The sequence below is a fragment of the Haliotis rubra genome, unplaced genomic scaffold (assembly GCF_003918875.1).
Source record: "Haliotis rubra isolate DU_JTF1 unplaced genomic scaffold, ASM391887v1 Scf100, whole genome shotgun sequence".
Lineage (NCBI taxonomy): Eukaryota > Metazoa > Mollusca > Gastropoda > Lepetellida > Haliotidae > Haliotis > Haliotis rubra.
The window spans coordinates 499,241-525,603 of record NW_025764893.1 but is presented as its reverse complement, the minus strand read 5'-3'; the positions used below and the strand labels follow the sequence as shown (position 1 = coordinate 525,603).

The 26,363-nt window shown below is 42.9% G+C and overlaps 1 protein-coding gene across 1 annotated transcript; it reads left to right on the top strand.

Moving 5' to 3' along the window:
* The first annotated feature begins 26 nt into the window (after positions 1–26).
* On the top strand, positions 27–26,359 carry LOC124266440 (beta-1,3-glucan-binding protein-like). The gene is given in 15 exon segments (XM_046701236.1): positions 27–109; positions 2,916–3,019; positions 4,928–5,026; positions 11,178–11,300; positions 13,404–13,586; positions 14,312–14,415; positions 17,693–17,767; positions 18,475–18,535; positions 19,174–19,356; positions 20,224–20,301; positions 20,518–20,635; positions 21,427–21,498; positions 24,196–24,331; positions 26,034–26,162; positions 26,164–26,359. Coding segments are annotated over 15 exon segments (1,557 nt in total). The 5' UTR covers positions 27–104; the 3' UTR covers positions 26,251–26,359.
* Positions 26,360–26,363: the final 4 nt, after the last annotated feature.

Here is a 26,363-nt window from a genome sequence, read left to right as displayed (position 1 = left end):
TCCAGAGGATTTCAAAATGGCCGCTGTAAATGCGCCAAGGTTACTAGAGACCAACTCAAGGAAACTGATAGTCAGACTGGTAGCTACAGTCGAAGAGGTCGTACATGAGGTAAGAGTTAGTGAGTTTAGTTTGTTAACACCGCACTCAGCAATATTCCAGCCATATAGCGTCGATCTGTAACCAGACAATCCAGTGATCAACTGTATGAGCATCGATCTACGCAATTGGGACACGATGAGTGAGTGAGTTTAGTTTTACGCCACACTCAGCAATATTTTAGCTATATGGCGGCGGTCTGTAATAATCGAGTCTGGACCAGACAATCCAATGATCAACAGCATGAGCATCGATCTGCGCAATTGGTAACCGATGACATGTGTCAGCCAAGTCAGCGAGCCTGACCACCCGATCCCGTTTGTCGCCTCTTACGACAAGCATGGGTTACTGAAGATCAATATTCTAACCCGGGGGATACGATGAAATGTGTCAACCAAGTCCGCGAGCCTCTTACGACAAGCATGGGTTGCTGAAGATCAATTCTAACCCGAATCTTCACGGGTGTCTCGTGTGTACGGCAGTATATATATTATCTAAACTTATTTAACACATGGTTTTCAGGAGGATTCTGATATAAATTGTAAACCGTAAATAAATACTAAAAGGTATTCATGGTTTTGATTTAAAAATACTCATTATATTTAATGTACCCATTTTAGAGCTTTGTTAAACTTCCGTCGTTTTCTCCGCAGTTTTTGTAAGAAGAAATTTTAAGTAAGAAATAATTGCGCCCTGATTCCGATACTTTCGAATATATACTCAACCCAAAAAGTCAAAGACCACCCCAATTATCAATATTTTAGCATCTAATAGTTTTTCTAAGATGGTTCGGTGAAAGATCTACTTTATCAGACGATAATGTGCATTTGCATTATGTCACAATGTATTGGCGTCACTGCGCCATTCTAGTCTGCCCCCTCGTAATGGAACAATTTTGCATTACGTCAAAATGTAAGCGACGTCACGATGCATGTCAGTTGTCATCGCCTCGTACAGCTTCCTACAGTAAACTATTCCGTTGCATCCCGTTTCTTGGTTTGAAGTTGCTTCACGCAGCTAACATCACTGGTGGAAACATTACGTTTATGCTTTCCGACGGTTAAAATGTGTCAATTCGACTCACAAGTTTTCAGCGACACGGTAACGTTCGCAATGTTTACATTCCCACAATGCAATCGTGGAATGTCGCTTGACTACCCAGCTTCATCTGGATGTACTGATCTAAACTAACGTTGGTAGTAGAAATGCTACGTTCATATTGCCCCATATGGTTTACGTTAATCACAGATGCAATTAAAATAATTTAGAGAAGATATTTAATCCGTCATCAAACTGTTTATCATTTGTTTGTTTTCTGGTAACGTTCGTCTTAACGTAGGGGGGCAGACACATCAATAGAACAGCGCGCCAGTTCGCCCTGTGCGAGGATTCTTAATTTAGGTCACCGACATCGTCGATTGTTTTCTGCCTTAGATTAATCGTAATTATCCTTAGAAAGTAGTAAATTTGGCATCTTAGAAAAGAAATACAGTTCGCTCTACCACCATGTACAGTGTAATAAAGCACACTTTCGCCCTGAACCAAGCATCCTCGTGCTTTAACTATAATGGTTCAGGGCCCCGTTCCTCAAAGCGACCGTAGCTCTAAGTGATCTTAACTCCCATACTTTAACATAGACTTACGACAGTCGTAGCGCTACGATCGCTTTGAGGAACGGGGCCCAGGGCGAAAGTGTGTTTTATTACACTGTACATGGTGGTAGAGCGAACTGTATTTCTTAAATATTATGATCCATATAATACTTAAATATTGAATATTGGGGTGGCCCTTAACTTTTTTTGTTGAGTATATGAAAAGATAAAGGAGATTACTTTAAAATGTGGTATGCCTTCCTTCTTCGACAGGAAGATAGTTTTATAACTAATATCGGCAACATTTGAGCTGTGTCAACTGTATCGGGGCCAGCCTCCATGTTGTAGTGGATAGAGCATTTGCTCGGAGACCGGAAGGTCGGGGTTTGGATCCCGAGAACGCATCTTTTTAGATGGCGTTAGGGTATGGTATTTGTTGTTGCTCAGCCTTGTGCTCGGCATTTAGGGGTAAAACACGGACTGGTTGGCATGGAGTCAGTATACTGTGTCAGAGTGGTGCATCCATGTTCAACTATGTATTATATCCCATGTACTGTGATGTACATCCACGTCGCTATATCAGTGCAACCCGTGAAGATCCGGGTTAGAATTGGTCTTCAACGCTGCTCATCGATGCTCATGCTGTTGATCACTGGATTGTCTGGTCCAGACTCGATTACTTACAGATAGCCGCTATAAAGCTGGGATATTGCTGTGAGCAGCGTTAAACAACAAACTAACAATTTAAAGTACACACTCCTGTTGCATTGGGATTATTTTCAAACACACAAGGTAAATATTTTGAGAAGTGTAGGTGTTGCCAAACAGCACTGTTCCCAAATAAAACGTGGCCAGCGGCTCTAATTCCTCGCCTAACGTAGACGATTCGTGTGAAGTTGACGGGTTTATGACACGCCCAAAATGAGCGATTGGCCCGGATACCGACAGCACGCAGTCTCGTCACTGCTGTGTTCCTGCTGGCGGACACGACGCTGTTGTAGATGATGACGTCTCTTTCTGATGTCTGGCCATTCTGGGTGACGTGACTCACCAGCCTCATTCATTCATTCATTCATTCATTCATTCATTCATTCATTCTCTCGAGGCGGAAGGATAGCTCGCCACGCTGGGTTCGATTCCCCATTTCTGATGTCCCCGCCGTGATATTGCTGGAATATTACTAAAAGCGGCGTAAAACTATACTCACTCACTTCTTGTACCCTCAGCTGGACAATGTACTGGGCACTTCTTGTACTGCCCCTGGCGTGGGCTATCCCGACTCCCATCATTACCCCACTCTCCCCGTCGGGACTAAGATGGGAAATACCAGGTGAGTATTTTATTCCGGCCATCTGGTAATCCTGGTGGGGTGTGGTCCTGTGAAATGGTTAGTCGGTGGTGATATATTTATACCCGTATACTAGTTGTGTTTTGGACCTGAAGTTTGCAGTTTTTCGGCGACCGTTGTCGGCTATTCGATGGTGATACATTATACTAGTTTGTGGTTTGTAATTGTCAAGTGTATTATAATAAACTCTGTCAAAAGAAACGCAACCCCTGTCCTCAGATATGAAAAATTCGTTTGAATGAAGTTATTGCTTCAAACTAAATTTTATTCGAATGTATTGAAATGATACACGTAATTAATGAAGATTACCATCAAACAACTGCATTTGTACGCATAAGTGTATTTTATTGCTTATTCCGTCACAACGCATGAAATGACCCTCATGGTGACTTCGCACAAAAAAACACATGCAAATCATGAAAATGGCAGTTAATGTAGGGGTGTATAAAGCCCATGTGCTTCCGTATTATATTCATTCATTTGTCGCCGAAAAGCTGTGTTAAAAATGCCACGATTGAGTGCTGCCGACCGAAATATCGCCATTGGTCGTGTTCAAGCCGGAGAAAGTTTTGGAACTGTTGCACGGCACCTAAATGTTCACAAAACAACGATATCCCGACTTTGGAGCCGCTACAACAACTTCAATTTGACCAACGATCGCCCGAGAAGTGGAAGGCCAAGAATCACGACCCCCCTTCAAGATCGGTACATCCGGGTCCATCACCTGCGTAATCGGCATGCCCTACCAACCGTGACTGCCACACAAATACCAGGTTTGAGGAGAGTGTCAGCTCAAACGATTAGGAACCGTCTGAAAGAAGCGGGTTTACGTGCCTGTAGACCAGTTGTTGGACCTGTACTACGCCCCCTACATCGACGCCGACGACTCAGGTGGTGCAACAACGTAAGGATACGGACTTTACAAAACTGGAGGCGAATCTGGTTTTCTGATGAATCACGTTTTCTTTTGCAACGTCACGACGGAAGACAGCGTCTGTATAGGAGACGTCATAAACGTTTTGCGCCCATCTGCGTCCGACAGGTGGACAGATTTGGCGGAGAAAGCGTCATGGTTTGGGGAACCATCTCATACAACCAGAAATCAGACTTGGTGATCGTTCCAGGGAACCTGACAGCCCAACGTTACATCAACCACGTGTTAGAGCTTCACCTTCTCCCGATTATTGACCAACAGACACAGATTTTCAACGGGACAACGCCCGGCCTCATACTGCACGTGCAACAATGAACTTTCTGCAGAATTCCAACGTCAATGTCTTGCCATGACCCTCTAAATCACCAGACCTCAACCCTATTGAACACCTGTGGGATACTCTGGATCGACGCGTACGTCAACGTCAGCCGCCGCCACAGACGCTGCAACAGCTCGCCGTTGCACTGCAGGAGAGTGGAGAGCCATTCCCCAGGAAAGAATCCGGCGTCTTATCCGTTCTTGTCAAGGAGATGCCGTGCAGTGATTGCAGCGCGTGGTGCTCATACGAGATACTGAGAAAGACGCCCCCTGGTGACAAACTGGTGTCTGTGAGATGACTTTTGAAATGACAATTTTAAACATGCCCATCTGGGTTATTATTCTGCCAAATTTCAGACTTCTGTCTTAAATAATAAAAATGCCGTGTCGTCCTAAAACTTCAGATCAAAATCTCTAAAATACAGGGTTGCGTTTCTTTTTGACAGAGTTTATCTGGCTACCGTTCGTCGCCGCATGTAGAACGCAACGTCACAGAAGAAACGTGACGCCATTGCATTGTTCATAACGTCACGTCAACGATATTTTGCCCTAGTGCATCGTATGAAAAATATGAACCCCGATATTTTCGCCCTCGTAGGTAATAAAACGCAATAATGTAAATGTTTCCATGGCAACAGACGCTGGCTATGACCTGGTGGCCGTTCACTTCAGCGTCAATGCAGATCTCCCCGGCGTACAAGCCGGCCACTACAACGTTGACATTCCAAACAAGCAAGGTTAGTACGTATGGACACGCACATGTTTGTTTGTTTGTTTGTTTCACGTTGTATTCAGCAGTTTGAACTTTACTACGAGTCTGGACCAGACAAACTGGTGACTGATATTGTGAACAACGGGGTACGATGACACGCCGTAAGTCTGATCTGCCTTTCGTCGCCTCTATGACACACATCTAATTGTAACCCTGAATAGTCGGGCTGTGTATTGGCAAATAAATTGTGTTGCAATATATTGCGGTTCAGGTACCCGTATTGCGATTCGTTTTGCGATATGTTGGGAGCTGACACTGAGTGACACTAATTGTGCATGTCAATCCTAATTTCTACATTATATGTCCCTAAACATATATGTTATGGTTCTGATAACAGTAATCTCAAAATCAGGGTGCATAGTCAGGGATTCTATTTCCCCTTTTATACAATTTATAGTAGTACACTACAGTATGCCGTTTTGTCATTGAATAACGAAGGAAAATATTTGTTATGAACGAAAGTCTGTGTAGATATTGATTTAAACCATAAAGATAATCAGAAAAAAACTTCATACATGTTCCTTAACCAATATTCCGGTTCTCAGAAAAACTATTGCAGTATCGTTTGAAAAACGTATTGCCATATACCGATATACCGGTAATGTCGTGCAGTCCTACTGAATACACCAGCACGGGCCCACATCCTCGTCTTCATTCATTTCTATAATATTACCTGAATACAGACTGAAGGTGAGGTGAAATTGGGTTTAACGTCGTGCTTGAGAATATTTCACTCATATGACGACGTGCATGCGTGTGTATGTGTATGTGCGGCTGCTTGTACTAGCCCAGACTGAAGCTGGTTTTATAGTGCTAGCCCACTGAGATACCATGCCGCAGTGAAGCATGAATGCCCCACTCAGACACATTATACTGACTCCGAGCCGACCAGTCCTTGTTGTACCCATTAATGCCGAGCGCCAGGCAGGGACCAACAAGTACCATATTTTAACGTCTTTTGGTATGACGCGGTCGGGGATCGAACCCGCGACCTTCCGTTACCCGGGCGGACGCTCTTACCATAATAATCCATTCACTCAGTCCGACTGTTTTATAACCATACAGAAATTTCATAACAAAACGTTTCAGACCATCGGGACGTCATCATTTGTGACGTCACATTGAAAAGACTGCCAGAATAGCTGGTTAGCACTGCAGGCCCACTAGACAGGTTATTGCTGTTTACAAACTGAGACTAAAATAGCAATTATAAAATGCCGTTTACCAAATACAATGTATATCCCATCGAGTAAAGTGTGAAACACCACAGCAGCAATCACGGAGATGAGCAGTGGTCCGCTTAGTGCCAAACAAGGACACTACAGACAGCAAAATGTCAGTGTTTTGTAGCATAAACGTGAAAGAAAGCGGCTCATAAAGTCATACGTGCTAAATGTCTACAAACGCCCGTGAGGTAACCGATCCTTGGAAACTTTTCCCCAGCTCAATCGCTATATGGCTGTAATATTGCGGACGCGATGTAAAATTTTAACTCACTCACTCTCCCCTGCTCACATGGTTGACCGAGAAACAAGTAGTCAGCAGACGAGCCAAGGGAGACAACTTCCAAGGGAGGTAACTGTGGACGACATGGACTTTCTAGATGGAGATTTAAATCTGCAAATTGGCATAAATTTGTTGAACTTTGTTCAAATGAAATAACCTGTGATCTGCTTACAGATGACATTGAACGTTCAACTTGTAATCTAACATTATCTCTGACTAAAATCTCAGAAAAAGCTATTGGTAAAACTTCCGGAAAGCCAACTACTCGAAATTCTCAGTATTGGTGGAATAAGGATTGTGATAAAGCCGATAAAGCTCGGCAAAGGCTTATAACCGACTTCGCAGGACATCCTTACCGGTTGATTTAGACGACTTTCGGAAAAACGGGCTGCATTCCAACGTCTTGTACGATCATTAAAACGCAGCAGTTGGCGTTCTTACATATCTACAATAAACAGGCATACTTCCTTATCTTCAATTTGGGCCAAGGTAAAAGGATTAGTGGGAACCGTAATAGATCCCCTATTCCTGTTTTGGATCAAAGCGCTATTTCCTGTGAAGAGAAAGCAAATCTTTTAGCAGATCAGTTTGAGGCTGTTAGCAGCTACGAAAACTTTTCAACAAAATTTAAAAAACGAAATCACAAATTTGGAGAAAGAGATTATTCCAATAATTTCAGATTCTTTACTACAACCTTTTCCTGAATATGATTTATCCTTCCACCTGGGAGAATTAAAATCGGCATTATCAAAGGGCAAGAATACATCTCCTGGTGCCGATGAATTGTGTTACGAACACTTTAAACATATGCCAGATTCAGCTCTAGAAGTCATACTTAATATCATAAATCAAAGCTGGATATCTGGGAAGTTACCCAAAAGCTGGAGACACGCTGTTGTTATCCCTGTTCCCAAACCTGGTAAAGATCCATCTCGCCCTGTTTCATACAGACCAATAGCCTTAACGTCTAACCTGTGTAAAATCATGGAAAGGTTGGTCACAAATCGTTTGAATTTCTACTTAGAATCAAATGAATTATTAACGAGGCTACAGTGTGGGTTTAGGAAAACTCGTTCTTGCATAGATCATCTAGTTCGACTACAAAATGAAGCACAAAAGCACTAGGAAACCAAGAGTATATGCTGTGTGTATTTTTAGACATTGAAAAGGCATATGATATGCTATGGAGAAATGGACTTTTATTTAAACTGCAAAGCTTGGGGGTAAAGGGACGTATGCTACAGTGGATAAAGTCCTTCCTAACTGATCGAACCATACAAGTTCGTATTGGGCAACACGTGTCTGACATGCGAATTATCGTAAATGGCACTCCACAGGGCAGTGTTATCAGCCCTTTGCTCTTTAATATAATGATCAATGATTTCTTTTCTGAACTTCCTTTAAACATTGATGCATCACAATTTGCAGATGACGGTGCTTGTTGGAGGCGTTTTGGAAACATTGAGTTTGTTCATAAGTCTATCAATTAGCTCTAACTTCTATAGATGTTTGGTGTTCAAAGTGGGGTTCAAGGTTTCAACTTCTAAATCAGTTGCTATGTTCTTCACAAGACGTAAAGTTCCTCCAAATCTGAAGCTACACATTGGTGGTCAGGACATAAAATTTGTTTCTGAATTTAAATTTTTGGGTGTAATCTTTGATCAAAACTCACTTGGTCAAACCACATCAACTACATTTCATCAAAATGTACTAAAGCTCTCAATTTACTGAAAAGCGTGTCTGCCACAAAGTGGGGTGCTGATAAATCATCCTTGCTTCTGTTGTACAAAGCACTAATTTTGTCTAGATTAGAATATGGCTGTCAAGTTTTTATGAATGCTGCAAAATGTCATTTGGCTAAACTTGATCGTGTTCAAGCCAAAGCTCTTCGGATATGCACTGGTGCTTTTCCTACTACTCCAGTTTCTGCCCTGCAGGTGGAATGCTCAGAACCTCCTTTGCAATATCATCGTCTTAAAGTTGCCCTTAAGTACTATTTATCCTTAAAAGCTTCCTCTAGGTATCAACCAGCAACTGATATATTGTGTGATTGCGTGGAATATGTCATGTGTGATTGGAATCATGGAAAACCACCGTTTGGATTACTTGTACAACAATTTGCATTACAGTACAAGTTAAACAATCTTCAGTTGAATGCTGCTCGATCTCTCGAAAACGGTTCCATGGACTTTAACACAACCTTCGATTTCACAGGATTTATCGGAGCTTGTAAACAAACAAATGTCACCAAGTGTTATTAAAATCCTCACCCAAGATTACATTCACACCAAATATAGCAATTTTACTCATATTTACACTGATGCTTCAAAGGATCCCAGAACCGGTCATGTTGGTGGGGCTTTCTATATTCCCGATCTTGGTTTATCCAAAAGATTTAGATTGACTGATCATCTGTCTGTATTTGCAGCAGAACTGACATCCATACTTCAAGCTTTAAAATGGGTAAAAGATAATGAACACGAAGCAATAATTTTTACTGATTCGTTGTCAGCTGTACAAGCAATTCAATCAGGTGTACAAGGTCCACGCAGTGACATACTATACGACATCTTGTATCTTGATACTGTTTTAAACTCCATGTACATCAGCTGTGACATTGTTTGGATTCCTGCACATGTTGGTGTAGCTGGAAACGAAGTAGTTGACACAATTGCTAAGATGGCTTGCAACAGACCACAGCCAGATATTCATTCAATTAAGCCCATTCCAAGAGATTACTGGTTTGTCATTTCATCTTCAATAAATGCATCTTGGCAAAATAAATGGGATAATGAAACTACAGGTAGACACATGCACTCTACTTGTCCTGTAGTAACCAAACATTTTAAAATTCGTCGGCGTTGTCGCAGAGATGAAGTTGTTTTAACTCGTCTCAGGCTGGGACATTGTGGATTAAAGGCATATAGAAGTATTTTAGATAAAGACTTATCTCCTCTGTGTGAAAGCTGTAACTTACAGTGCCCAGAAACAGTTCAGCACTACCTCATTGAATGTCCAGCTCATGAAAACCCACGTAAGGCTCTTAAAGAAACTGTGCTTAACAAAGCCCAAAATACGTTTTCAATGAACGCAATACTTGGCGATAATTTAATGTATGGTTGCATACAAAGAGCTCTTTTAGACTTCCTCGTTAAAACGGGTAAGTACGATGTTATTTAACTGAACAAAAATATAACAGTTTGTTAAGTGTTGGGCGCATATAGGCCTTTTAAGGCCCAAGGTCGCCCTAAAACCTTATATACATACATACATATATGTTTTCACAGACAGTGAAAACACTTATTTTGACTTAATGACAGTGAAATGTGATATTTCCATGAAAAACAGACTTTATAATTTTCTTGGTCACATAAATTTACATGTCACACTCATTTAAATCATAAGATGAATGACTGGATGTTTAATATAATTTCTCCCCCTATGTTGTTTGATACACGAATACATGAACACTGCTTAAACTGTTGTAAACTTTCATCGTATACCTGATATAGAAACAGATCAGATATATAACGTCTGTCAATCAATTATGAAAGGCCAACACAGACACCAACTGGAGATTCGCTATGTCTCCTTTGTATATCATGGTCAAGCTGGAAACACTTAGTTCACTGCCAAACAGATACCATACTCAGTTTAGCCATATGTATCCAGCTCAGAAGACCAACATTAGTCTCCCAAATTGATTTTTTAAAAGAACCAAACAATGTATACACAAAGCTTTTTAGAAAGTGTTCAAATGTAACACAAAGTCTTAGCCATGTGCTCTCGATTAGGTGCCTGACTCTGGAAGTGTGGGTTCGAATCTCGGATAGGACACAACCTAACAAAAGTACTAGAATCTGTACTTTACTGAGAACGTGTTATCCCAAACATAACATATGTCTGACCCAATTCAAAATATTAATGATGAAGCCCATGCTCCTGAAACTGCGGTATTAGTGAGTGAGTGAGTGAGTTTAGTTTTACGCCGCTTTTAGCAATATTCCAGTAATATCACGGCGGGGAACACCAGAAATGGACTTCACACATTGTACCCATGTAGGGAATCGACCCCGGGTCTTCGGCGTGACGAGCGAACGCTTTAACCACTAGGCTACCCCACCGCCCCCACAAATATTAAACGGGCTGTAAGGCCATATATATATAAATATTATTGTTTCTCATTACCGCCCGACCCAAAAATTCGACCCAACCCTAAGATTTAAAAAAAAGAAGTTTACCCTAGAGAAAATGCAACTTTGACTCTCAAAATACGCATGAATTTTTCACACTTCTTGGTTGTGATTTTCTTTCCCAGAAAAGGTGTAAATTTCCACAGAAATCAAGGGGTATGGGACATAAAATACAATAAAATGTAAAAATAAAATCCGCCCGCCAGCCCCATATTGTTTTAAATAGTGATGAGAAACACGCATATTTTTTATGTAGCCTAATAATCATTTGAAACCTTTCAAATGAAATTTAGAAAATGAAATCAATTCGGTTTAACATTACTCTAATTATAAAATAGCACGTTTATCTCCTAATGCTCGAATCGCGGATGTACTGAGACAGATTTGTCACTGATCTGTACAATTCTGTTTCATCAGGGTCGTCTTGGGTATACGTGCAGAACGGGGTAACCGTACACCCAGGGGATACAGTACACTATTGGCTGTATGCATTGGCAAGTGGAAGGCCGTCCCAGGACCTAAACCAAGTGTGGACCTATAGTAAGTGGGAGAATGGTGTTAGAGAGAGAATGAACTATTGTTTTTATGTACGAGTACCCACAAAATATGGTATGGGGGTACAGTAAGAGAGAGAATGGCGGACGGGGACTATTGTTTTCATGTACGAGTACCCACAAAATGGTATGGGGGTACAGTAAGAAAGAGAATGGTGGACGGGGACTATTGTTTTCATGTCCGAGTACCCACAAAATATGGTATTGGGGTACAGTAAGAGAGAGAATGGTTTACTAGGACTATTGTTTTTATGTACGAGTACCCATAAAATGTGGTATGGGGGTACAGTAAGAGAGAGAATGGTGGACGGGGACTATTGTTTTTATGTACGAGTACCCACAAAATGTGGTATGGGGGTACAGAAAGAGAGAGAATGGTTTACTAGGACTATTGTTTTTATGTACGAGTACCCACAAAATGTGAGATGGGGGTACAGTAAGAGAGAGAATGGTGGACGGGGACTATTGTTTTTATGTACGAGTACCCACAAAATATGGTATGGGGGTACAGTAAGAGAGAGAATGGTGGACGGGGACTATTGTTTTTATGTACGAGTACCCACAAAATATGGTATGGGGGTACAGTAAGAGAGAGAATGGTGGACGGGGACTATTGTTTTTATGTACGAGTACCCACAAAATATGGTATGGGGTACAGTAAGAGAGATGGGGGTACAGTACACTATTGTTTTTATAATGTACGAGTACCCACAAAATGTGGTATGGGGGTACAGTAAGAGAGAGAATGGTGGACGGGGACTATTGTTTTATGTACCCACAAAATGTGGTATGGGGTACCCTATTGTTTTATGTACAAAAAAATGTGGGGTATGGGAGTACAGTAAGAGAGAGAATGGTGGACAGTAAGGACTATTGTTTTATGTACGAGTACCCACAAAATGTGGTATGGTAAGAGAGAGAATGGTGGACGGGGACTATTGTTTTTATGTACGAGTACCCACAAAATGTGGTATGGGGGTACAGAAAGAGAGAGAATGGTTTACTAGGACTATTGTTTTTATGTACGAGTACCCACAAAATGTGAGATGGGGGTACAGTAAGAGAGAGAATGGTGGACGGGGACTATTGTTTTTATGCACAGATTGGGCTTACAGTAAGTATATATTGGTTCAAGAGGACAATTGTTTTCATATACGAGGGCTTACAAAATATAGATTGGGCTTACAATAAGAGAGGTTAGTTGAAGAGGACAATTGTTTTCATGTACGAGAACCCACAAAATATTGTTTTGGCTTACAGTAAGTGAGAGGTTAGTTGAAGAGGACAATTGTTTTCATGTACGAGAACCCACAAAATATTGTTTTGGGTTACAATAAGTGAGAGATTAGTTGAAGAGGACTATTGTTTTCATGTACAAGGGCCTACAAAATATGGTTTTGGCTTACAGTAAGTGAGATTAGTTGAAGAGGACACATGTTTTCATGTACGATGACCCACAAAATGTGGTTTGGCTTACAATAAGTGAGAGATTAGTTGGAGAGGACAATTGTTTTCATGTACGAGGGCCCACAAAATGTGGCTTTGACTTACAGTAAGTGAGAGGTTAGTTGAAGAGGACAATAGTTTTCGTGTACGAGAACCCACAAAATATTGTTTTGGGTTACAATAAGTGAGAGATTAATTGAAGAGGACTATCGTTTTCATGTACGCGGGTCTACAAAATATGGTTTTGGCTTACAGTAAGTGAGAGTAGTTGAGGAGGACACATGATTTCATGTGCGATGACCCACAAAATGTGGTTTGGCTTACAATAACTGAGAGATTAGTTGGAGAGGACAATTGTTTTCATGTACGAGGACCCAGAAAATGTGGTTTTGACTTACAGTAAGTGAGAGATTAGTTGAAGAGGGCACTTCTTTTCATGTTCGAGGACCTAAACATTGTTTGGGCCTTCAGAAAATGACGGAATTGGTAATGAGGTCGATTTGTAATGTACGATAAAAATATTTGTACCTCGACATGGTTATGGCTTAATGAATGTGAGACAATTATAGTAACTGACACCAGTTTAGGACCTTGAAGTACCTGACAAAATTACTTTCATTCACTCACTTATTTTGTCATAAAGGTGGTCAAAATACACAGGCCCCTGTTACTCAAGCACCTGTCACTCAAGCACCTGTCACTCAAGCACCCGTTACTCACGCACCTGCCAACCATCCAAAGACAGAAGCTGCCACTCAGAAAACGCCATCTAGCGGTCACAACATAGACAGCGTCAGCTTCAACGCTGTCCAGAAAGACTGCGACGGTAAGGACGCTTGTATTGTCTCCTCTTCACAAAAACAATATATCACATGTACATCTGATTGCATTCCACATACATATGGTGGCTGACTAGGGTCATCGCTTTCTCGACTTAAAATTCGGAGGCGAGAAAGCGATAATCTCGAGACGAGAAAGCGATAACACGAGACGAGGCCCTAATAAGCCACCATCCATATATCGTCTTGTCGTTATGGATAGTGTGATGCAACCAGTGTTTTACCTCTCTCATGTGGTTTGCAGTTTCTTGTGATTTTAATGATCATTGGGCGAATCTGTGTTACTCTGAGAGATTTCTTTATTGAGCATGTCAGAGTAAATGAAAATGAAAGAGTATATACCCATGTTTGATGGTGGGTATAAACGTAACCAAACCCAACAAGAAACAAAACGTTCTTGCATCATTTTCGATGGTGATTTATTAGTTATATTTATCATAGTTGTGACTTCAAATGTGCAGTGTTTCGGCCACTGTTTTCAACCTAGGAACATTTTATTAACGTTTCAGTCGGTCATTCATTTTTTCAAGCATATACTTTCTTTTGCATCCGTTTGCAATTGTTTTCAGCAATATGTGAAAAGAACTGTTATATTCTGGTCTTTTGTTTGTTATCTGTCAAAGGGCGCTTTAATAGCTTCGATTATCCGCAAAATGCTGTTTCCTTGCCACGCAATACGTTGAATAGTCTCTCGCTCGCTGATTTGTTGCAGATTCGCCAGTTTGCACGAGCTACCCGTGCCTTATCTTTGACGATGAATTCGACACCTTGAATCTGAAGACGTGGGAACACGAGATCACGGCGGGAGGAGGTGGGGTGGGTACCTTCTCGGCTCATTTTAATCCCATGAGTCAACGCGGCTCATTTCAATCCCATGAGTCAACTTATTCGTAACTACTCGTCCCTTTCCGTAACCTGAAAGTAGACTCGTAACCCTCTTGTAACCATGTCCAGGAGAGATATTCCCCCAGCCAATCAGAATACGCGTATGTAGAGAAGAAATTGGGTTAAAATAGTTAGTTGAAATTGTTTTTATTTCGACTTGCATAATTTGTTCCAAAACACTTCAAGTATATTTTAATTATTGCATAGTCCTCCTGGGTTTCCTGATTTTTCATAACCAGGATAGATTAATATTATGGCGTGGGAAAGTATTTAAGCATGTTAAATATACCCTTTGAGGTAATTTCCTTGGTGTGGGGGCCATGTTTGTTTACCAAGTAAACTAGTGTTACATGCCCTTGAAAGTAGTTCGGCGATTAGACTAGTTCTTTGTCTCTGCGCTTATGCGCTCATTGAGTCAAGTTCAGTAAAATGGCTACGAAAGGGGTACGAGTCTTCTTTCAGGTTACGGAATGGGACTAGTAGTTACGAATGGAGTCAACTCGACTCATTTCATCCCACTCGGCTCATCCCATGCGTCAACTCGGCTCATTTCAATCCATGCGTCAACTCGGCTCATTTCATCCCATGAGTCAACTCGGCTCATTTCATCCCATGCGTCAACTCGGCTCATTTCAATCCCATGCGTCAGACTCGGCTCATTTCATCCCATGCGTCAACTCGGCTCATTTCATCCCGGCTCATTTCAGTCAACTCGGCTCATTTCAATCCCATGAGTCAACTCGGCTCATTTCATCTCATTTCAATCCATGCGTCAACTCGGCTCATTTCATCCCATGAGTCAACTCCGGCTCATTTCAATCCCATGAGTCAGCTCGGCTCATTTCAATCCCATGAGTCAACTCGGCTCATTTCAATCCCCCATGCAGTCAACTCGGCTCATTTCATCCCATGAGTCAACTCGGCTCATTTCATCCCATGAGTCAGCTCGGCTCATTTCATCCCATGAGTCAACTCGGCTCATTTCATCCCATGCGTCAACTCGGCTCATTTCATCCCATGAGTCAACTCGGCTCATTTCAATCCCATGAGTCAACTCGGCTCATTTCAATCCCCATGAGTCAACTCGGCTCGGCTCATTTCAATCCCATGAGTCAACTCGGCTCATTTCATCCCATGAGTCAACTCGGCTCATTTCATCCCATGAGTCAACTCGGCTCATTTCAATCCCATGAGTCAATCAACTCGGCTCATTTCATCCCATGAGTCAACTCGGCTCATTTCAATCCCATGAGTCAACTCGGCTCATTTCATCCCATGAGTCAACTCGGCTCATTTCAATCCCATGCGTCAACTCGGCTCATTTCAATCCATGAGTCAACTCGGCTCATTTTCATCATTTCAATCCCATGAGTCAACTCGGCTCATTTCATCCCATGAGTCAACTCGGCTCATTTCATCCCATGAGTCAACTCGGCTCATTTCATCCCATGCGTCAACTCGGCTCATTTCATCCCCATGGTCAACTCGGCTCATTTCATCCCATGAGTCAATGGAGTCAGGTCATTCTCGGCTCATTCATCCCATGAGTCAACTCGGCTCATTTCATCCCATGAGTCAACTCGGCTCATTTCATCCCATGAGTCAACTCGGCTCTCATTTCATCCCATGCGTCAACTCGGCTCATTTCATCCCATGGAGTCAACTCGGCTCATTTCATCCATGCGTCAACTCGGCTCATTTCATCCCATGAGTCAACTCGGCTCATTTCAATCCCATGAGTCAACTCGGCTCATTTCATCCCATGAGTCAACTCGGCTCATTTCAATCCCATGAGTCAGCTCGGCTCATTTCAATCCCATGAGTCAACTCGGCTCATTTCATCCCATGAGTCAACTCGGCTCATTTCATCCCATGAGTCAACTCGGCTCATTTCATCCCATGAGTCAACTCGGCTCATTTCAATCCCATGAGTCAACTCGGCTCATTTCATCCCATGGCAACTCGGCTCATTTCAATCCCATGAGTCAACTCGGCTCATTTCATCCCATGAGTCAACTCGGCTCATTTCAATCCCATGAGTCAACTCGGCTCATTTCATCCCATGAGTCAACTCGGCTCATTTCAATCCCATGAGTCAACTCGGCTCATTTCATCAATCCCATTTCAATGGAGTCAACTCGGCTCATTTCATCCCATGAGTCAACTCGGCTCATTTCATCCCATGAGTCAACTCGGCTCATTTCATCCCATGAGTCAACTCGGCTCATTTCAATCCCATGCGTCAACTCGGCTCATTTCATCCCATGCGTCAACTCGACTCATTTCATCCCATGAGTCAACTCGGCTCATTTCATCCCATGAGTCAACTCGGCTCATTTCATCCCATGAGTCAACTCGGCTCATTTCATCCCATGAGTCAACTCGGCTCATTTCATCCCATGAGTCAACTCGGCTCATTTCATCCCATGAGTCAACTCGGCTCATTTCATCCCATGCGTCAACTCGGCTCATTTCATCCCATGAGTCAACTCGGCTCATTTCATCCCATGAGTCAACTCGGCTCATTTCATCCAATGAGTCAACTCGGCTCATTTCATCCCATGAGTCAACTCGGCCCATTTCATCCCATGAGTCAACTAGGTTAGCTTCGGAAGCCCTCCATTCTGGAACTGGTTTCTTGGTCTCATTGTGATAAACACAATATACCGAGTTGGCCTGAATGAGTGTTTTTTTTAAAAACACCCTTCGTGGTATGCTTAAAAAGAGAAATAAATTTGAAAAAGGAGAAAACAAACAAAAATATTCCTATGAACTGTTTGTAGAAAATTACAGTCTGATACTACAGAACACACAGGAGGATGAATGAAATGCATTAAAAAAACCAAATTCGAAACCACACCAGAGAGTGAGTGAGTGAATGAGTATGGTTTTACGCCGCTTTTAGCAATATTCCAGCAATAATACGGCGGGATACACCAGAAATGGGCTTCACACATTGTACCATGTGGGGAATCAAACCCGGCCCTCGGCGTGACGAGCGAACGCTTTAACCACTAGGCTATCCCACCCCTTCACGAGCGATATGAGGGCATAGACAAGAGGGCAATAAACGAGCAGTTTTTGCAATATTGACAGTTTTAACAGTCAAGCTATCCACTTTATTGTTTTGTAGCCTCTTCAGTTCAGTTTTCAGAAACTGTGCTCCAGTGTTAGAAGCGTCTGTAAAATCTATTTTCTTTCGTTACAGAACTGGGAGTTCCAGTACTACACAAACAACCGTACCAACAGCTATGTGAAGAACGGTGTTCTCTACTTGAAACCCGTACGTTAAACACGAGAAATGCCTTCAACTACATTCAGTATATTCTATCATGTTTATGCATTATTTATTTTAGTCGAACTGTTCTAAAACAGGTTACAACCACGTACATATTTCTGATAGTTTGGATGAGCAAAGGGTTAGTGAGTGTGTGAGTTTTGGTTTTACGCCGCTTTTAGCAATATTCCAGCAATATCACGGCGGGGACACCATAACTGGGCTTCACACATTGTACCCATGTGGGGAATCGAACCAGGGTCTTCGGCGTGACGAGCGAACGCTTTAACCACTAGGCTACCCCACCGCCCCGGCAAAGGGTTAGTAAAGGGGTAGCCGAACTTTACCCAGTTCGTAGTTACAACAATAGGTATAATATATCAGATCATAACTGCCAACTTTCATTCCTTTGGCGTAAGAGTCACGCTTTTTTGAATTCATATCACGCTCTCACAATAAAACTCATAAATCGTAGGCCAAACTTTAGCATGCAGATCATGAACACACAAATACATCTGAATACATCGTTTCCAGTGACTTTTCGGAGAAGGGAATTTGCAATTATGCGTTGGCTTCAAGGGCCGCTTCATTCTCAGTTTACAAGGTAAACAGTTCGCATCGTAGGACAAACATGTGTTACTGGGGACAAATATATCCCAGAACTCCAACGAGTTTTTCATTACTGCTTACAAACCAAAATGTCCTGCTTGCAGACATTGACGTCCGATCAGTATGGCCTGAACTTCTTGGAGCACGGCAAACTGGAACTGTGGGGTGAGTTACCGCCCTTATCTCACTCTTATGTTAAAGATCCACACACACATACATACAAACTTTACATTAATTTCTGATATATATTTCATTCGGAAAATATCGGATTTATATATTAATCAATCCGAGATACAAAACTGCGTGTGGTATGTTGTATGTAGTACCATTGACAATATCTATTTTATTTCAGTGCTGATGACTAAGTCTATGACGGTGAGCGGTGTTCACCGCCTCCGTGGTGTAGTGGTTAGAGCGTCCGTCCGAGGAGCGGAAGGTTGTGGGTTCGATCCCCGGCCGCGTCATACCAAAAGACGTTAAAATATGGTATTTGTTGATCCCTGGCTGGCGCTCGCCATTTATGGGTACAACAAGGACTGGTCGGCTCGGAGTCAGTGTAATGTGTCTGAGTGGGGTAGTCATGCTTAACTGCGGCGTGGTATCTCAGTGAGCTAACGCTATAAAACCAGCTTAAGCCTGGGCTAGTAGAAGCAGCCATACATACACACACATGCACGTCGTCATATGAGCGAAATATTCTCAAGTACGACGTCAAAATCCATTTCACCCCACCTCACCATAATCCGATTTTAATGTGCACGGTAAGCTAGATCTAAGTACAGACATATCTTTTCCTGCTGCAGGCGCTGGTCCCCATGATACGTGTACAGGAAACCAGTTCTATGGCTGTGAGAGGCAGGGCATTCCTGGGCGTGTTGTAAATCCTATCCAATCAGCGAAGCTCAGGAGCTCACGTGGTTTTAATTTCAAATATGGAAAGGTTGAGATCGAGGCTAAGCTTCCGACTGGGGACTGGCTGTGGCCAGGTAGGTGGACACCGGAAGATTATTTGATATTCTGTATAGGTGCCTATATATACTTTTCACAGAAAAGATTAAAAATGATTTCAGCCAAAAGATTATGCAGTTTATGGATTTAAATACGTAGTGAGTTAGTTTTACACTGCCTTTTGCAATATTCCAGCAATAACACGGCGGGGTACACCAGGACACATTGTACCGATGTGGATTGGTTGGTTGGTTGGTTGTTTGGTTGGTTGGTTGTTTAACGCCCGCGCTCAGCAACATTCCAGCTATATGGCGGCGGTTAACCATCTTAAGTGATTAAATTCTTGTCTACACTGCAATTCATTTGTTTTGGGGGGCGGTGGGGGTATCCCAATGGTCTATGCGTTCACTCGTCACGCCGATGACTGACTGACTGACTGAGTTTGGTTTTACGCCGCTTTTAGCAATATTGCAGCAATATTACGGCGGAGGACACCATAAATGGGCTTCACTCATTGTACCCATGTGAGATTCGAACCCGGGTCTTCGGCGTGACGAGCCAACACTTTAACCACTAGACTACCCCACCGCCCCGTCACGCCGATGACCGGGTTCAATTTCCACATGAGTACAATGTATGAAGCCCATTTCTGGTATCCCCCGCCGTGATAATGCTGGAATATTACTAAAAGCGGCGTAAAACTGAACTCACTCACTCACTATCTACGCAAATGGGATACGACGACAAGCATCAGGCATTTGTCCGAGCCTTACCATCCTATCTCGTTTGTGGCTTCGTACGACAAGCATGGTTGGGACCGTCCTACGTGTGCACACTCGACTGATTTCGATGTTTTATTATACTTAATATACACATCTTCATTCTGATGAGGTTGTCTTCCGTAGCAATTTGGATGATGCCGACTTACGATGCATATGGCGGATGGCCTGCTTCCGGTGAAATCGACATCATGGAGAGTCGAGGTCAGTATACATGCGCACTGGACAGTTCCATTCTTGTTTGGGATCGTATTATCCGTGCTTTGTATATAATCGTTACCGTTAGCATAATAGGCGATATCGGGACAAAAAAACAAACAAAATGTCATCAGAGCTCGGAACTTGGAGAGGGGGATTCCAGCAACGATTTTGAGCACTTTGTACGTTTATGAGCAAGTCTGTACTACTGTATGTTGCTAGGCAACCTGCACTACACAGAATCCAATGGTCAGTCGCAGGGCGTGAACCACATGGGCAGTACTATCCACTTCGGCCCCGATTGGACACACGACAGATGGGATCTTGGACATGCAGAAAGGTACGGCTATAGACAAATCGGTCTACTGTCCATAAACACGTGTTCGTATGCATATATAAACGTATTCAGAACTTTACTATAAGCATATATTAAACCTCATCGAGATCCTGATGAAAATATATCAATGTATCCAATTTTCGAGACAAGATTGTCTATTCTTTTTTACACTTTTTAGCAATTTTCCAAGATTTCAGCAGTAATAGGTCGAGGCAGGAAGTGATCCATACTATATCTGTTTGTTTGTTTGTTTATCTGTAAGTAATCGAATCTAGACCAGACAATCCCCTGATCAACACCAAGAGCATCGATCTACGCAATTGGGATACAATGACATGTGCTAACATGTCAGCGAGCCTGACCACCCTCTTACCAAAAGAGTGGCAGTGGTGCAGCCTAGTGGTTAAAGCGTTCGCTCGTCCCGCCGAAGACCCGGGTTCGATTCCCCACATGGGCACAATGTGTGAAGCCCATTTCTGGTGTCCCCCCGCCGTGATATTGCTGGAATGTTGCTAATAACGGCGTTAAACCACACTCACTCACTTACCAGAAGCACTGGTTGCTGAGGATCAATTCTAATCATGATCTTCACTGGGTGATCCATACCATAGTATATACATATATACCCGTGAAGATCCTGGTTAGAATTTATTATTAGCAACCCATGCTTGCTTTTACAGATACAGCTGGAATATTGCTGAGTGCGGCGTTAAACAACAAACAAATACACAAATACAACTGATCCAAGATAGCTGCCGCTTCTCTGTGAACACGTGACCATTTGTTTATTTCAGGGACAGTAAACATGGAACATTTGGAGATTCTTTCCACAAGTATGGTCTGGAGTGGGATGAAAATAACATGAAGTAAGTACAGCACCATTTACATTAACTCTGATCTTAGTGTTCTCAACGCAAAGCTGCTGGGGCTCAGAGCCAGTTAATACCTTGTCACAACACACACCCACTAAATCGCTTGTCATAAAATTTAGCTGGAGGGCACAGTGAGGTTAAACCGCCCCAGACACGTGCATGGGGTGTCATTCTTGATTTTGCTGGTTTTCATGAGGTGAGGTGAAATTGGGTTTTACGTCGCGCTTGAGAATATTTCGCTCATATGACGACGTGCATGCGTGTGTATGTGTGGCTGCTTGTACTAGCCCAGACTTAAGCTGGTTTTATAGTGCTAGCCCACTGAGATACCATGCCGCAGTGAAGCATGAATACCCCACTCAGACACATTATACTGACTCTGAGCCGACCAGTCCTTGTTGTACCCATTAATGCCGAGCGCCAGGCAGGGACCAACAAGTACCATATTTTAACGTCTTTTGGTATGACGCGGTCGGGATCGAACCCGCGACCTTCCGCTCTCCGGGCGGACGCTCTAACCACTACACCACGGAGGCGGTCTGGTTTTCATGAAGGTCGATAAATCACTGAAGACCCTTAGTTTTGGCAATCATCTTGCATCACACAGCTGTTAGTGTTTGTTTCTAGCCGTTTTTTTTGTTTGAAAATTAATTTCACGTCATACACCAATCATCTTTCAAAAGCGATTACTGTACGAACAACTATGATCAGAAGGAAGTGCAGCTGGTGATGTACTCTTAAAAGCATTCGTTATCATCATATCAACATTGATTGACTCCGATATATCTCACAATTTGTTTAGTCGTCAATTATAAATGGTGAGGTGAGGTGAAATTGGGTTTTACGTCGTGCTTGAGAATATTTCGCTCATATGACGACGTGCATGCGTGTATATGTGTATGTGCGGCTGCTTGTACTAGCCCAGACTTAAGCTGGTTTTATAGTGCTAGCCCACTGAGATACCATGTCGCAGTGAAGCATGAATACCCCACTCAGACACATTATACTGACTCCGAGCCGACCAGTCCTTGTTGTACCCATTAATGCCTATCGCCAGGCAGGGACCAACAAGTACCATATCTTAACGTCTTTTTGGTATGACGCCGTCGGGGATCGAACCCGCGACCTTCCGCTCTCCGGGCGGACGCTCTAACCACTACACCACGGAGGCGGTTCAATTATGAATCAAGTTCCTCTACTTTTTTTTAAGAGTATATAATCATGCGTATAGTTACTCAAGTCGCGATATTGCCTTGTGAGGTTGCGATATAAAAGGTTTGATATAAATTATAGAACTATATATATTATACATTTCTTAGTAACATGTTGGACGTTTATTTTCATTTGGGACCGCCTCTGTGGTGTAGTGGTTAGAAGAGAGAGAGAGCGGATGGTCGCGGGTTCGATCCCCGGTCGCATCATACCAAAAGACGTTAAAATATGGTACTTGTTGGTCCTTGCCTGGCGCTCGGCATTACTGGGAACAACAAGGACTGGTTTGCTCGGAGTCGGTATAATGTGTCTGAGTGGGGTATTCATGCTTCACTGCGGCATGGTATATCAGTGGGTTAGCACTATTAAACTAGCTTAAGTCTGGGCTAGTACAAGCGTTAACCGGACAAAATCCCCCTCGAAAGTGTGTCGTATGACAAAATCCCCCCGGACAAAATCCCCCCAAAGGAAAAACAATCAAACAAGTTTAAGATATCCATTTAATTATTTGTCAATATTTCAACAAGGTCAAAGAGCACATAGCACAATATTTCAACAAGGTCAAAGAGCACATAGCACATATTTTGAGCACATTCACATCATTAATTATTTGTCAATATTTCAACAAGGTCAAAGAGCACATAGCACATATTTTGAGCACATTCACATCATTAATTATTTGTCAATATTTCAACAAGACCAAAGAGCACATAGCATATACTTTGAGCACATTCACATCATTCATTGCACATTTATTTTTGTTTGACATATTTAGGATTAAAAGATTAAAGGAAAGAGTTAATTATACCAATCAGTCCCTGTTCAACCAATTAACATCAAAGGTGATTAAGTCCGTTTTTTGCCAGTTCTATGCCACTTTACATAGCTAAAACAATCTTCTCCAACTCTTCTGCAATTGTAAATGAAGCTGTTTTATCAAATATCAAAACATGATAACAAGGATTAAAGAACCTTTAATCTAAAGCTAAAGATGAGTAGGGGGGAGTTCGTCCGTTTTAATGTTCAGGATGGGGAGGATTATGTCCGGGGTGGTTTTTGGGTGGGTGGGTGGGTGATGATGAGGGTGGTGTGTGTGTGTGTGTGTGTGTGTGTGTGTGTGTGTGTGTGTGTGTGTGTGTGTGTGTGTGTGTGTGTGTGTGTGTGTGTGTGTGTGTGTCTGTCTGTCTCTCTCTGTGTGTGTGTGTTTGTGTGTGTGTGTGTGTGTGTGTGTAAGTACGACATTAAACCCCATTTCACCTCACCTATTTTCATTTGGCTTTTTTGTATTTTCACAACTAACTTAAATCGCATCAAACTGTCCAACTATTAGCGTTGAAATACAAAAAGAAAAACGCAAATTCATTCATTTAAATAAAGTTCGAGTCATTTAAATGAGTTGTACTACTTACTGTAATGAATGATCTGCTGGTACCTCAATAAAGATTACCTACTTCGTCTTTCTGTTTTCCCCGGCAATAGGTTCTTCCTCGACGGCGAGTTAATCCTCACCGTGGACCCAGGTAAAGACGGATTCTGGAAATATGGCGGTTATGACAAAACACATTTTAACAATCCTTGGGCTGGAGCATCAAAGATGGCCCCCTTTGACCAAGAGGTAAATATACAGCTATGTCTCTGGGTTACAGTACCCATTAGATAATGTGAATCAATCAAAGTGTTGACTTTTTGAAACATGATAGCATAGTATTTTTAGATTTAGGGACATACTATTTGATATACGTAGAGGTGAGCAGAGAGTCAGTGGACTTAGGGTCAGCGTTTCTGGGTTTTGGGGATGTGGGCTGAGGGTCAGTGTGTCTGGGTTTTGGGGATGTGGGCTGAGGGTCAGTGTGTCTGGGTTTGGGGATATGGGCTGAGGGTCAGTGTGTCTGGGTTTTGGGGATGTGGGCTGAGGGTCAGTGTGTCTGGGTTTTGGAGATGTGGGCTGAGGGTCAGTGTGTCTGGGTTTTGGGGATGTGGGCTGAGGGTCAGTGTGTCTGGGTTTTGGGGATATGGGCTGGGGGTCAGCGTGTCTGGGTTTTGGGGATGTGGGCTGAGGGTCAGTGTGTCTGGGTTTTGGGGATGTGGGCTATGGGTCAGCGTGTCTGGGTTTTGGGGATGTGGGCTGAGGGTCAGTGTGTCTGGGTTTTGGACATGTGGGCTGAGGGTCAGTGTGTTTGTGTTTTGGACATATGGGGATGAAGGTCAGTGTGTCTGGGTTTTGGAGATGTGGGCTGAGGGTCAGTGTGTCTGGGTTTTGGGGATGTGGGCTGAGGGTCAGTGTGTCTGGGTTTTGGGGATGTGGGCTGAGGGTCAGCGTGTCTGGGTTTTGGAAATGTTGGCTGAGGGTCAGTGTGTCTGGGTTTTGGGGATGTGGGCTGAGGGTCAGTGTGTCTGGGTTTGAGGGATGTGGGTTGAGGGGCAGAGTGTCTGGGTTTTGGGGATGTGGATTTAGGGTCACTAGCGTGTCTGGGGTTTGGGGATGTGGACTTAGGGTCAGTGTAACTGGGTTTGAGGGATGTGGGTTGGTTGTGGGCTGAATGTGAGTGTATTAGGCGTTTGGAGACATGTATGTGGGGTGTGAACTGAGGATGTCGTGTACAGTGTGTACAGTGTTGATCTGGGACTCTGGATGTCTTATAACCAAAGCACGTTTAAGGTATGAGGCTAAATATTTGTTTTGAAAAAAATGAGTGAGTGAGTGAGTGAGTTAATATTTAACGTCACATCGGCAATATTTCAGCCATATCGTGACTTGAAAAAAATGAAAAAAGCAAAGCGTCGTGCACCAGGGTTTCTTTCACCTTCAAGAATTTCCAGATACCAGCTTCATTTTGGGCTGTCTTCCATCACAAAACTGAAGCAATCTGTTCTAAGGGAAATACCGAGTGAGCAATATGACGGCGGTCTGTAAATAATAGAGTCTGGACCAGACAATCCAGTGATCAATAACATGAGCATCGATCCCGGATCTTCACGGTTCTCAAAGGGAAATAGACTAAACCCGACTTGCTCACTCACTGTCAGTAATGACAGGGCGAGGGACCCATAAATAGGCTTCGCTCATTGTACCCATGTGGGAAATCGAACCCGGTCTTTGGTGTGACGAACAAAAGCTTTCCTCAGTAGCCTTCCCCACAGCTCTTCCCCGTAGAAGATGGCACGACAGAACATGTATTATTTTGGACACGAGGCTTTGCTAAATTTCATGGATAAAATATCCACTCTTGACAATGGAAGATGAATCCGTTGCGATTCTCTATTTCGGTCACATGTTCACATTCTTGAGATAATGTTTCTTGCTTCCTTAATCGCAGTTCTACATCATCCTGAACGTTGCCGTGGGCGGACAAAACTACTTCTCCGACAACCTCGTCAACGCCGCGTACCCCAAGCCTTGGAAAGATGCTGACAGTACCGCGTTCTGGAACGCCAGGAATCTATGGTACCCCCACGTGGAAGCCGACACAGAACAACGGGGAGGGGGCGGCTCTGCAAGTGAACTACATCAAAGTCTGGAAACTGAAGCCATAACCTGTGCCGATGCCATACGTGGATGTCGTGACTCTATGGTACTGTGAGCATTTGGTTGACGCAGAGTAATTTTCTGTATTTGAACGCTGAAATAAAACAAATCACTTTCTGTG